The sequence below is a fragment of the Nomascus leucogenys genome, chromosome 12 (assembly GCF_006542625.1).
Source record: "Nomascus leucogenys isolate Asia chromosome 12, Asia_NLE_v1, whole genome shotgun sequence".
NCBI lineage: Eukaryota > Metazoa > Chordata > Mammalia > Primates > Hylobatidae > Nomascus > Nomascus leucogenys.
Genome location: NC_044392.1, coordinates 1383798 through 1397492, shown reverse-complemented (window position 1 = coordinate 1397492; position 13695 = coordinate 1383798). Strand labels below are relative to the sequence as shown.

The 13695-nt window shown below is 45.2% G+C and overlaps 1 protein-coding gene across 1 annotated transcript in view; it reads right to left on the bottom strand.

Annotated features, from left to right (window-relative positions):
- Positions 1-13695, bottom strand: part of KPNA6 (karyopherin subunit alpha 6) — a 71205-nt gene that overhangs the window by 7800 nt on the left and 49710 nt on the right. Inside the window, exons 3-12 of the mRNA XM_030823307.1 lie at positions 12014-12106; positions 11514-11613; positions 10295-10389; positions 9140-9271; positions 7971-8059; positions 6631-6730; positions 6152-6315; positions 5361-5439; positions 2452-2577; positions 1406-1533 (exon numbers count right to left, since the gene is read on the bottom strand). Coding sequence (XP_030679167.1) covers positions 1406-1533; positions 2452-2577; positions 5361-5439; positions 6152-6315; positions 6631-6730; positions 7971-8059; positions 9140-9271; positions 10295-10389; positions 11514-11613; positions 12014-12106 — 1106 coding nt within the window. The remainder of the gene's footprint in view (positions 1-1405; positions 1534-2451; positions 2578-5360; positions 5440-6151; positions 6316-6630; positions 6731-7970; positions 8060-9139; positions 9272-10294; positions 10390-11513; positions 11614-12013; positions 12107-13695) is intronic.

Genomic DNA, 13695 nt, shown 5'->3' with positions numbered 1-13695 from the left:
TCTGATTCTTGTACCTTTACTTATGCTTTTCCCTGTCTAAGAGGCCTTTTACAATCCCATATTTATCTTTCAAAGCTTAACTCAACAGCTATCTCTTTTCTCCTAAGGCTTTATATATACTAACTATGCTCCCCTTAATAGGCAACAAGTGACGGGCAAAACACTTATCTATTCCCACCACTTTCCACTAATGTTCAGATAATGGAAACTAAAATAAAAGAGTACACAGGCCAGGTGGCTCATGCCTATAATCCCAGCACTTTGGGAGGCCAAGGTGGGAGGATCATCTCACGTCAGGAGTTCAAGACCAGCCTGCTAACGTGGTGAAACCCCGTTTCTACTACAAATACAAAAAATTAGCCAGGCGTGGTGGCACGCACCTGTAATCCCAGCTACTCAGGAGGCTAAAGCAGAAGAATTGCTTGAACCTGGGAGGCAGAGGCTGCGGTCTCAAAAAGAGCACACATACACAAAATAGCTTTCTATTAGCTTCTTTCAAGTCTCATACCCCAAATCAATTTCTCAAAGAAGCTGCTTTTCTGTTTGAGACAGGACCTTGCTCTGTAGCAAACGCTGGAGTGTAGTGGCACAATCACGGCTTATTACAGCTGTGACCTCCTGGGCTCAGGTGATCCTCCTGCTTCAGCCTAATGAGTAGCTGTGGCCACAGGCACATGCCACTACAATCTGCTAATTTTTACATTTTTGTACACATGAGACAAAGTCCCTATGTTGCCCAGGCTAGTCTTGAACTCCTGGGTTTAAAGGATCCTCCTGCTTCAGCTTCCCAAGGTGCTGCGATAACAGACATGAGCCACTACACCAGCTTGCTTGTTTTTTTGTGTGTGTGACAGACTCTGGCTCTGTCACTCAGGCTGGAGTGCAGTGGTACAATCACAGCTCACTGCAGCCTTGACCTTCCAGGCTCAAGCCATCCTCCCAACTCAGCTGGGACTACAGGCACATGCCACCACGCCCGGCTAATTTTTGTATCTTTCGTAGAGATAGAGTCTTCTTATGTTGGCCAGGCTGAAGAAACTGTTTTGAGTGAGCCATAGCACGGTTCCCCTTCATTTGAATTGAGAACTACATAGATTTCAGTTCTCTGTTGGATAGGAAAAGGTAGAGAAAGGATGGATGTCCATCTCATGTTTCTCTTCTCCAGAAGGGAAAACTGGTAAACTGTTACAGTGTCACTGGAATCTGGAATAGATTCCCACGTGGCTTACGTGGAATCTATTCCAGATGCTAGTGACACTGTAGCAGTTTACCAGTAAAATTCTATTACAGTGAGACTAGGGAGCAGACCTGTCTGAGCAAGAGCAGTTTACAGGTCACCTGTAAACCATGAGCAAACAGGGAGAGCATCCATATCATTCAAGACAATGGGAAAGGAATGTAATACCTGATCTGCTCAGGGGTTCCTCCTGATGTGGCATTGGTGATGGCCCAGGCTGCCTCTTTCCTTGTACGAAACTCTGCTTTCTGAAGGATTTCGATCAACACAGGGAAGATATTTGCATCTATAACAGCCTGAGAGAGGATGGAGAGGAGGCAGATGGAAGGAGAAAGTCATTTCAGCGTGATAAATAAATCTAGTCCCCAAATCAGCTAAGACTTAGACACCTTCCCCATTCTGGGAGTTTTCTTTTGTTCTTCCTATATAGGTGACAGGCTATACAGATGAACACAGCTTCTTTGACCAATAGTACACACTGACTCCAATTTCTTTCTTTCTTTTTTTTTTTTTTTCTGAGACAGTCTTGCTCTGTCACCCAGGCTGGAGTGCACTGGCGTGATCTCGGCTCACTGCAAGCTCCACCTACCAGGTTCACGCCATTCTCCTGCCTCAGCCTTCTGACTAGCTGGGACTACAGGCGCCTGCCACCACGCCTGGCTAATTTTTTTTTTTTTTTTTTTGTATTTTTAGTAGAGACATGGCTTCACCACGTTAGCCAGGATGGTCTTGATCTCCTGACCTCGTGATCCGCCCACCTCGGCCTCCCAAAGTGCTGGGATTGTGAGCCACCGCGCCCGGCCTCTCTCTTTTTTTTTTTGAGATGGAGTCTCGCTCTGTTGCCCAGGCTGGAGTGCAGTGGCGTGATCTCAGCTCACTGCAACCTTTGCCTCCCGGGTTCAAGCAATTCTCCTGCCTCAGCCTCCCGAATAGCTAAGATTACAGGCGCCCACCACCACACCAGTCTAATTTTTGTATTTTTAGTACAGATGGGGTTTCACCATGTTGGTCAAGATGGTCTCAAACTCCTGACCTCATGATCCGCCCACCTCGGCCTCCCAAAGTGCTGGGTCTACAGGCATGAGCCACCGTGCCCGGCCAATTGACTCCAATTTTTAAAGGGAAACAAATTCTTTCTTCTGAAAGCAAATATTCCAACAACCTCCCATGTTCCTATGACTTCCCATGCCCCTTGACCTCCCTGCCTATTTTACCTGTATTTGAGCCCTGTTGCCAGCAGTAATATTTGAAATAGTCCAGCAAGCTTCCTTCCGGATTGATTCCTTGGGACTGCTCAACAAGTGGAGAAGGCAAGGTAGGGCTGAACAGTTAAGAATGACCTAGAACACCAAACGCACAGGAAACAAAAGAAAAATTAAACTGTTTTTAATTTTTTTAATGTTTTTCTTTCTTTTTTTTTTTTTTTTTTTTTGAGACACAGTCTCGCTCTGACGCCCAGGCTGGAGTGCAATGGCACAATCTCGGCTCACTGCAACCTCCGCCACCTAGGGTCAAGTGATTCTCCAGCCTCAGCCTCCCGAATAGCTGAGATTACAGACGCCCACCACCACGCCCGGATAATTTTTCTATTTTTAGTAGAGATGGGGTTTCATCATGTTGGCCAGGCTGGTCTCGAGCTCCTGACCTCAGGTGATCTGCCTGCCCCGGCCTCCCAAAGTGTTGGGATTACAGGCGTGAGCCACTGTGCCTGGCCTCATTTTTTTTCTTGAAACAGGGTCTCACTCTGTTGCCTAGGCTGGAGTGCAGTGGCATGATCACGGCTTACTGCAGCCTTGACCTCCCAGTCTCAAGCAATCCTTCTACTTCAGCCTCCTGAGTAGCTGGGGACTCCTGAGTAGCAGGGTGCCACCGCACCCTGCTAATTAAAAAACATTTTTTTTTTTGTAGAGACAGGGTCTTCCCATGTTGCAGGGCTGGTCTCAAACTTCTGGGCTCAAGTGATCCTCCCACCTCAGCCTCCCAAAGTGCTGGAATTACAGGCGTGAGCCACTGCACCTGGCCCGTGTAAACTAGACTTAATCAAAATGAAAAACTTTTGTGCATCAAGACATTGGAGTAAGCTGGGCACAGTGGTATGCACCTGCAGTCCCAGCTACTCAGGAGGCTGAGGCAGTAGGATCACCTCAGCACAGGAGTTCAAGGCCAGCTGGGGCAACATAGTGAGACCCTCTAAAAAAAATTAAAAAAGAAAAGAAAGTTGGTCTGGGTGAGGTGGCTTCATGCCTGTAATCCCAGCACTTTGAGAAGCCAAGGTGGGAGGATTGCTTAAGCCCAGCAGTTCAAGACTAGCCTGGGCAACATGGTAAAACCCTGTCTCTCCAAAAAAAAAAACAAATTCAAAAAATTAGCTAGGCGTGATGGTGCATGCCTGTAGTCCCAGCTACTTGGGAGGCTGAGGTGGAAGGATTGCTTTGAGCTCAGGAGGCAGAGGTTGCAGTGAGCCGAGATGGCATCATTGCACTCTAGCCTGGGTGACAAAGAGAGACTCTGTCTCAATCTTAAAAAATTAAAGTTTTTTTTTTTTTAAAGACAACAAAGTTAAAAGATAAAACCACAGAACAAGAGAAAATATTTGCAAAACATGTGTCTGATAAGAGATTAATATCCAGAACATATGAAGAACTCCTAAAATTGAACAACCAGAAAACTCAACAACCCAATTAAAACATGAGCAAAGGACTTGAATAGACATGTGTCCAAAAAAAAAAAAATACACAGATGGCAAATAAGCATATGAAAAGATGCTCAACATTACTAATCATTAGAAAAATGCAAATCGAAACCACAATGAAATATCACTTCACACCCATTAGGGTGGGTATTACCCAAGGAAAAAAAAAAAAAAAAAAAAAGGAAAATAACAACTGTTGGCAAGGCTGTGGGGAAACTGGAACATGCTGCATTGTTGGTGGGAATGTAAGATGGCACAGCAGCTGTGCAAAACAGTACAGTGGCCCCTCAAAAAAATTAAGCATAAAATTAGAACATGATCCAGCAATTCCACTCTGGGTATATACCCAAAAGGACTGAAAACAGGGACTTGAACAAATATTTGTACACCAATGTTCATAGCACCATTATTCACAATAGCCAAAAGGTGGAAACAACCCAAATGTCTATCGATGGATAAATGGATAAATAAAATACGGTATATACATACAGTGGAATATCATTCAGCCTTTCAAAGGCGTTCTGATGCATGCTACAACATGGACGAATTTTAAAGATACTAGGCTAAGTGAAACAAACCAGACAAGAAAGAATAAACACTGTATGATTCCACTTACATGAGGTACTTAGAGCACTCAAACTCACAGAGACAGAAAATAGAATGGTGGTTACTAGGCACTAGGGGAAGGGAGAATGGGGAGTTACTGTTTAATGTGTAAGGAGTTTCAGTTAGAGATGATAAAAAAATTCTGTAGCTGGCTAGTGGCAATAACAGAAAAACAATGTGAATGTACTTTATGCCAATGGTTAAAATGGTAAATTTTATGTTGTATTTTAAAGTACATGCATATACATATACAAAGTAACCCAGAAAATGAGTGTGTGGGTTTGAGTGAGACTACTCACCTGTTAAGGAACCTGTCCAGAATCCCACAGAATTATGCCCGCTACTCAAAACCCAAAGAATACCCAAATCTCTAGCCTTTGAGCAGGGGAATCTTGTTTACTATGCCCTCACCAGAGGGGTTATTTACAAAAGATGAATCCAAGGTCCATGATAACCATGAGACCCTAAAGATCTAGGAAGTAGGGGTGGAGTTCCATAGCTTTCAGTATCTCAAAGGGACCATGACTCAAACTTAACTACCTCACAATGTCCCAGGTGGTAAGTCCAGTTATTCCATTTAGTTTTCCTTCACCCATTAGATGATGATTTGTTCCCAATTTATGGAAGAAAAGAAGGAACCAAGTTTCCCATGACTGCTTAGAGAATAACAGAGCTGGAACTTTTCACTCAAGCCCACACTTTCTTAGACCATAGTGCCTCCCATCAGGACCACAGCCCTTTGCAGGAAAAGGCTTTTGTCCACAGGCAGCTCTCCACAAGCTCTTCCATAGCTGGTCTAAGATCCTGCACCCTCCTCTTTCTTACCTGGGTCTGGATGTCATCCCCAGTAACGATGTTACCCACGGCTCTCAGGGCAGGAGAAGCCACTTTGTAATCATTGTGCCTACAGAGGAGGGAGATCTGATCAGCAGAAGGCCACCACACCATTTTCGGCCCTGCCGATTCTCTCTCTTTAGTCTGAGCCTGGAGAAGCTTAAGGAACCTGTACTCTTTCTTTTTTTTCTTTTTTCTTTTTTGAGACAGAGTCTCACTCTGTCACCCAGGCTAGAGTGCAGTGGCGTGATCTTGGCTCACTGCAAGCTCCACCTCCCGGGTTCACGCCATTCTCCTGCCTCAGCCTCCTGAGTAGCTGGGACTATAGGCACCTGCCACCATGCCCGGCTAATTTTTTGTATTTTTAGTAGAGACGGGGTTTCACCATGTTAGCCAGGATGGTCTCGATCTCCTGACCTCGTGATCCACCCGCCTCAGCCTCCCAAAGTGCTGGGATTCTTTTTTTCCCTTTGAGATGGAGTCTTGCTCTGTCACCCAGGCTGGAGTGCAATGGCGCGATCTCGGCTCACTGCAACTTCTGCCTCCCGGGCTCAAATGATTCTCTTGCCTCAGCCTCCCAAGTAGCTGGGATTACAGGCGTCTGCCACCGCGCCCAGCTAATTTTTGTATTTTTAGTAGAGACAGGGTTTCATCATGTTGGTCAGGCTGGTCTCGAACTCCTGACCTTGTGATCTGCCCACCTTGGCCTCCCAAAGTGCTGGGATTGTAAGTGTGAGCCACCGTGCCCAGCCAGAACCTGTACCCCTTCAAAGACCACTCACATCAGCAGCTCTACCAATCTCCGGCAGACTCCAGAGTCTATGACTGCCTGGATCTTCTCATTGGGGCCATCAGACAGATAAGAAAGGGCCCAGCAAGCATCTGCCAGCAAGTCCGAGTCGCTGCTGAAGAGTAGGCGAGACAGTACAGGCAAACAAGGAGACACCTGTGGGATGCAGAGTGAGAAAGACTCATAGGGGGACAAGACTATATCAGCTTTATCACGAACCCTAACATTGCAACCACCGCCCCTCCCAACACACACACACAAGTAATTCCAGACCCTAGGGATCGCTACTACATTAAACATTTAGGTCTATCTTTTCACTTTACTACCCAGGTACACAAGATCATCTACTTCACCAACAATTGCTTCTTCCTGTTTCCCATGATTTGAGACTCCAAGGAGTATCCCAAAGACTTAAAAACCCCATATGAAGGAACCTGATGTCACTCAGGGTCTAATAAGTAGCTCTCTCACCTTTGCAAACTCTGGGGGTGGGTTCTTCCCTCGGCAGAGATTTGACAGGGCCCAGACTGCATTCCGTGTCATCGTCAGTCGTGTGGACTTGGTAAGGAGTCTGAAGGAAACAGCAAAGCCAGATCCTGAGCACTGAGGCCTTGGCATAGGGCTGTTGCCAATGAACCCAGAGACAAATCCAGTGAGACCTCACACTCTAGCAGCCTGTTTCTTCCTACTCATAGACCTAAGTTAATAGAGCTGGTATAGGTCAGGAGGCCAACCTCTACACAGAGTATTCATTTCAGGACCAGCTGTGGCTAGTTAATACCACAGATAATAGAGACGAAACAGAGGGCTAGATCTTCAGTAAGCCTGTACAGCTTCTAAGGTGGGATATATCGTGCCCATAACCCTGGCCACAAGTCCAGGACAAGGAATGGTGTTCCCTGGAAATACAAGCTAAAAGTCTAAGAAATAAAAGCTATAGGTCTACTGTGACAGCTTTAGCCACACAGTATGGAATAATTTCTGTGAAGGGTCCGAGAAAGTGACAGTGGTAGGCTATGAGACTGTGGTCTCTGAAGAACAGTTCATTCATCTGTTTTGGTTTAGGCATAGTTTACTCTAAGGACATGGAGGGAAGGATGAGAGAGGGATACGATGACACTTCACGGGGTCTTTGATCTATAATTTACAACAGAGCTGTCCAATGTATGCATAACCCCATAGCAAATCAATGCATTTTGCAGAGAAGGTTGGATTTTTCCGGGTGGGCTAGTCCTGCCTCTCTCCCCTGGCTCAACAATGAGGAGGATATGAGGATATGACTAACATGAGGTTCTGCAGTGCCATGAAGTGAGGAACAAGATCCTTCTTGGCAGGTGGGTGGCACAATCTTTTTTTTTTTTTTTTTCCCACTCTTTTGCCCAGGCTGAAGTGTAGTGGTGTGATCACAGCTCACTGTAGCCTTGATCTCGCTGGGCTCAGGTGATCCTCCCTGCCTCAGCCTCCCAAGTAGCTGGGTCTACAGGTGCATGCCACCACACCTGGCTAACTTTTGTATTTTTTTGTAGAGTTGGGGTTTCACCATGTTGCCCAGGCTGGTTTTGAACTCTAGGCTCAAGGGATCCACCCGCTCTGGCCTACCAAAGTGCTGGGATTATAGGCATAAGCCACCATGCCCGGCCACAACCTTCTCAATCTCCAAAGATACCTATCTTTTACTTGGGCAATCAGAATGCATTTTTATAGTTTTTGCACTTACCTATCATCTTAAGGGATCAAGTATGCCGCCCCCAAATGACCTGCCACGTGGCCACCCGACAGACGCCCAGGTACAGATGATTATAACTACTCACGTTAACAAAGGATTAAGGATGGAGCAGTTCAAGACGTAATCCCGGCAAACAGAGCTATCTCCAGCTATGTTTCCCAGTGCCCAGACCGCCTGAAAAGGGGATAATGAAACTGTCACCCACAAAGCCTGGTACTTCTGTGAGTACTTTATAGCCACAACTGCAAAGTGAGTACCCACCAGGATGAGGATGATGTCAAGGCCCCAAATACACTATACAAGCTCAGGTAACCTCCCTAGTGAAATCCTCACTGAGCACTTGTTCTACAAGGACCTATCCCTGGGAGTTCCTGGTTCAGCAGGGAAAGACAGGCTGCCATCTGTACTGTAGCCAGAGAAGCCAAAGCAACATCGCCCAGAAAAGGAGACAGTAATCAGAAAGTTGCATTTTTTTTTTTTTTTTTTGAGACGGAGTCTCACTCTGTCACAGTGGCGCGATCTCGGCTCACTGTAACCTCCACCTCCCGGGTTCAAGTGATTCTCCTGCCTCAAGCCTCCTGAATAGGTGGGATTATAGGCATGAGCCACAATGCCCGGCTAATTTTTTAGTATTTTTAGTAGAGACGGGGTTTCATCATGTTGGTCAGGCTGGTCTTGAACTCCTCACCTCATGATCTGCCCACCTTGGCCTCCCAAAGTGCTGGGATTACAGGCGTGAGCCACTGCGCCTGGCGAAAGCTGCACTCTCGTAGCTGCCTTGGACCAACTCTGTATGTAGTAATGGATGAAAGAGCCCACTACCACTCTCCGATTCTATCCAACTAGCAAGAATTGAATGGGAGAAATGGAAGTTGTACCTTCATCTCCATGATCGGTGGGTACTGAGATATGACTACTGTGGTATCTTTTTTCCAATGGCACGTCCAACAACAAATGTATAGAGTTTTTTCCACATCAACCACCCATTCTCTGATACCAACCATGTGTCCAACAATTTAATTCAATTCTGACACTAACACCTAGAGTTAATGCAGACTCCGCAGGTTAGTCCCACAAGACTGCCCCCACTTGAGATACCAGTTGCAAGTCCCAGGGGCCACCTGTACTTGACACTCCTCTCACTCAGGAAATTCCAAGAGTTTTAACACTGTGCCAAGAACCAGGACAAAGACCAAATATATTTTTTATTACACCACAGGTACTATAAAGAATCACACCAAATCTAAGCATTACCTGTTCCTGAACATCCTCAAAGTCTGAATTAAGCAGCTCTATAAAAATGGGGACAGCCCCTGCTTCAATGACAATTTTGGTCTGCTGAGAGGTTCCAGAGGCAATATTCGTTAGAGCCCAGGCAGCTTCAAACTGAAAGTGAGATTAAGCAATGATTGAAAGGTCATTTCAGACTGAGCAGCCCCCTGTCAGCTGGCTCAGAACAGTAAGCCTCCTCCCATGAATTTAAAAAAACAAAACAAAACCTCACAAAACATAAGCAAGCCTCTTGCCTACGAATTTAAAACACACACACACACATAAAATACAAGCCTTTCCCCTCCTGTCTTTAGAGAGTGGGAAGATGCGGCGATGTGATACAGATGAGAATAAGACATTGGGCTTCCAGGGTCCCAGGTTTAGTCCTGCACTACCACAACACCCATGCTTCCTGAACTTCACTTTCTTCATTTCTGAAATGAGGATTAGAATGAAATGGGTCTCTCAAAGTCCCTTTCAGCTGAGTTCTGGCAAGTTCCAGCGGATTGACCCATCACCCATCTCTGAAACAAGAGACCCAAAGAGGCTGAACAATTTGCCTCAGGTCACACAGGTAGTGGACCATACCCTCTGATTTATAACTGAATGATCAGTCTATCATTGTCTGGTGTCTTTCCTTTGAAATTGTTTTAAGGAAGAGATTCTGGCTGGGAGGGAACTGATGGTTTCTCTTGAATGTTTCCTAACATTACTTTTGTACTTCCTGAGAAATATGTCCATAGAAATATCCCACTGCAATTTCTTGGAAGTAGGGCTTTCATCTAATAACCCCTTCCCAGTAGTGGAGGACTGGGGGTGGGGTGGGGATAAGTAATGGGTACAAAAAAACCCAGAAAGAATTAATAAGACCTACTATTTAATAACACAATAGGGTGACTATAGTCAATAATAACTACACAATTTAAAATAACTTAAAGTGTGTAATTGGATTGTTTGTAACTTAAAGGATAAATGCTTGAGGAAATGGATACCCCATTCTCCATGATTTGCGTATGTCAAATTGCATGCCTGTGTCAAAACATCTCATGCACCCCATGAATATATATACCTACTATGTATCCTCCAGAAATTAAAAAACAAGACAAGACAAAGGAAACCCCTTCCCTCAGGCCTCACCTGTAATGTACAATTCTCATTCCTCTTCAAAAACTCCACGAACCGATCCACCACTCTTGGAGTGTTGATAACTTCATCTATTGGAGGACTAGGCTCTGGATAAGGGAGAAGGGAAAATAAAAACGCAGGAGAAACTTTTGCTGATCCCTTCATGGGGGTCAGCTTGCAATCCTTCTTAGACACTTCTGACCACCCTTACAAACATTCCCAAACTCCCTTCTGGTAAGGTGGTTTTTAACAATATCTACTCGTCTTTGGACTGTATAATACAGCTGGAATGTTAAAGAGTAAAGCCAATCCTAATTTAAGAATGCTCATCTTTGGCTTACTAAATGTAAGCAAAGAAAGGTGTGGGAGAGAGGAATGCCTAAGGGATGAACAACCATGGTCTACACATTTCCCTTTCAAGAAAGACCAGTATTCTCTTCTTGGGAAGACTATTTGATATACTGAAACAAGAGGTATTTTTCCAATCACACATTAAATTTGTTTTATTAAGTAGCTATGGTGTGCCACACAGTTCTAGGTACAGAGGACACAGGAGGGAACAAAAACAAAAGTCTCTGCCCTCAGAGAGCTTACATCCTAGTGGGAAGAGTCATTTTATTTTTTTTATTTTTATTTTTTTTGAGACGGAGTCTCTCTCTGTCGCCCAGGCTGGAGTGCAGTGGCTCAATCTCCGCTCACTGCAAGCTCTGCCTCCCGGGTTCACGCCATTCTCCTGCCTCAGCCTCTCCAAGTAGCTGGGACTGCAGGCGCCCGCCACCACGCCCGGCTAATTTTTTTGTATTTTTAGTAGAGACGGGGTTTCACCGTGGTCTCGATCTCCTGACCTCGTGATCCGCCCGCCTCGGCCTCCCAAAGTGCTGAGATTACAAGCGTGAGCCACCACGCCCGGCCAAGAGTCATTTTATTATGTTAGAAGATAAATATAACGGGGGGAGAGGAGAATATGTAGGGCAAGGTAAAAAGATAAAAATGTTGAAGGTAGGATTTAATCGTAGGAGTAAGGGAGTTGCTACAAAGATATCTGGGAAGAGGACATCAGGCAGAGGAAGTATCCAGTGTGAAGGTAGGAATGTGTCTATCTTGTACATGCAACACCAAGGTCAGTAGGGCTAGAGCAGAATGAGTGAGGGCATGTGTAGTTGATGACATCAGTGAAGAGAAAAGATGCTAAATCATACAGGGCCTCTCTGAGAAGGGCCAGGCTTTGTACCTTTGGAGAGCAGTTTCCGGAATTTCTGTGTGGTTGCTAACTGCAGGTCAGAATCATCAGAAAAGAGCATCTCCACCATCTCTCTTGTGATCACACTCTCCTAGAACATAAAACAAGTTTAGGACTTTGCAAACCAACGTTAGAGCCAGATGTGAACACATAATACTGCTCGGCATCCTGTTTTCTAAAAAACTGAGGGCAAGAGGATGGCATAATAGGCTCAGGAGAAGGGGTCTGTTTAATCTATAGGTGCTTCAAGTTGGGACATTTGAAAAGTGATTCCTAATTCTGAGGCAACTGATGGCTTCTCTTAAATGTTTCCTCAGATATATCTAACAAAGTTGAATCTTTGTTGACTCCTGAAGCTGACAAAAGGGTCCACAGAGGAAAGAACTTGTCATGGTTACTGGCAAAGCTAGTAGATGATATGAACGGCCCAATTTCTGTTCTTAGAAGCAGGTATTTTCCAGGTCAGCCTGAGGCACATGCAGGGGCCTTACCCCAGTGGTAGAGCTCACATAAGAGTCCATGAGAAGACTATCGAACATGGCAGCTTCTTCATTAATCAGCTCCACATTTCTCCGTTTAAAAAGCTGAAAAGTAAAGAGACAGTGGTTAAGAGCACTCTCTGAACTAAAGAAAACAAAGAACAATCCAATGTAAAATTATGGCATAACTGACAAGGATATACTAGAGCAGCTGAGAAGTGAGGCCAAGCTTTATACATTAGTCTCCCCTTATTCAGTTTTGCTTTCCATTATTTTAGTTATCCAGTCAACTGTGGTCTGAAAATATTGCATGGAAAATTCCAGAAATGAACAATTCATAAGTTTTAAATTGCATGCCATTCTGAGTAGTGTTGAAATCTCATGCTATCCTGTTCTGTCTAGCCCAGGATGTGAACATCCTTTGTCCAGTGTATCCATTCCACGCTGTAGACACTGCTGCCAGTTAGTCACTTAATAACCAACTTGGTTATCGGGGGCAATTGCTCGTGTTCAAATAACCCTTATTTTACTGAATAATGGCCCCAAAGTGCAAGAGTAGTGATGCTGGCAATTCAGATGTGCCAAAGAGAAGCTGTAAAGTGCTTCCTTTAAGTAAAAAGGTAAAAATATGGGAGAAAACATAGTATAGGGAAGGTTCAGTAACATCTGCAGTTTCAGGCGTCCACTGTGGGCCCTGGAACGTATTCCACAAAGAGAAGAGGAGACTACTGAATACTGACATGGCAAAGATATTCAAGGACTTGGAGGCAGAGGCAGCAGTGGGCCAAGATCACGCCACTGTACTCCAACCTGGGCAACAGGGCAAGAGCCTGTCTTAAAAAGAAAAAAGAAAAAAAGGAATGATAGTATAGCAAAAGGGTGGACAAAATCAGGTTAGGTTGGCCAGGCACGGTGGCGCATGCCTGTAATCCCAGCACTCTGGGAGGCCAGGGCAGGTAGATCACTTGAGCTCAAGAGTTCAAGACCAGCCTGGGCAACATGGCAAAACCCCGTCTGTACAAAAAAAAAAAAAAAAAAATCCACAAAAATTAGCTGGGCGTGGTGGTACATGCCTGTGGTCCAGCTACTCAGGAGGCTGAGGAGGAAGGATCACTTGAGCCCGGGAGCTTGAGGCTGCAGTGAGCTGAGATAGTGTCACTTACTGCACTCCAGCCTGGGTGACAGAGTGAGACCTTGTCTCAAAAAATAAATAAATAAAAAATAATAATCATCATCATAATCATCATAATCATCATCATCAGGTGACTGAATCTGTTGGCGGGGTGGCGTGGGAGTGCAGATGGTGAGGCATTAATATAGTCTCGGGCTGGGCGTGGTGGCTTACGCCTGTAATCCCAGCACTATGGGAGGCTGAGGCAGGCAGATCTGGGCAGATCACAAGGTCAGGAGTTCGGGATCAGGCTGGCCAACATGGTGAAACCCAGTCTCTACTAAAAATATAAAAAGTTAACTGGACGTGGTGGTGCATGCCCGTAATCCTAGCTACTCGGGAGGCTACGGCAGGAGAATCACTTGAACCCAGGAGGCAGAGGTTGCAGTGAGCAGAGATCGTGCCATTGCACTCCAGCCTGGGCGACAGAACGAGACTCCGTCTCAAAAAAAAAAAAAGAAAGAAAAGAAAAGGTAACAAGGAGCTGAACTAGAATGTTATAGTAAAGACATAAATGATGTCT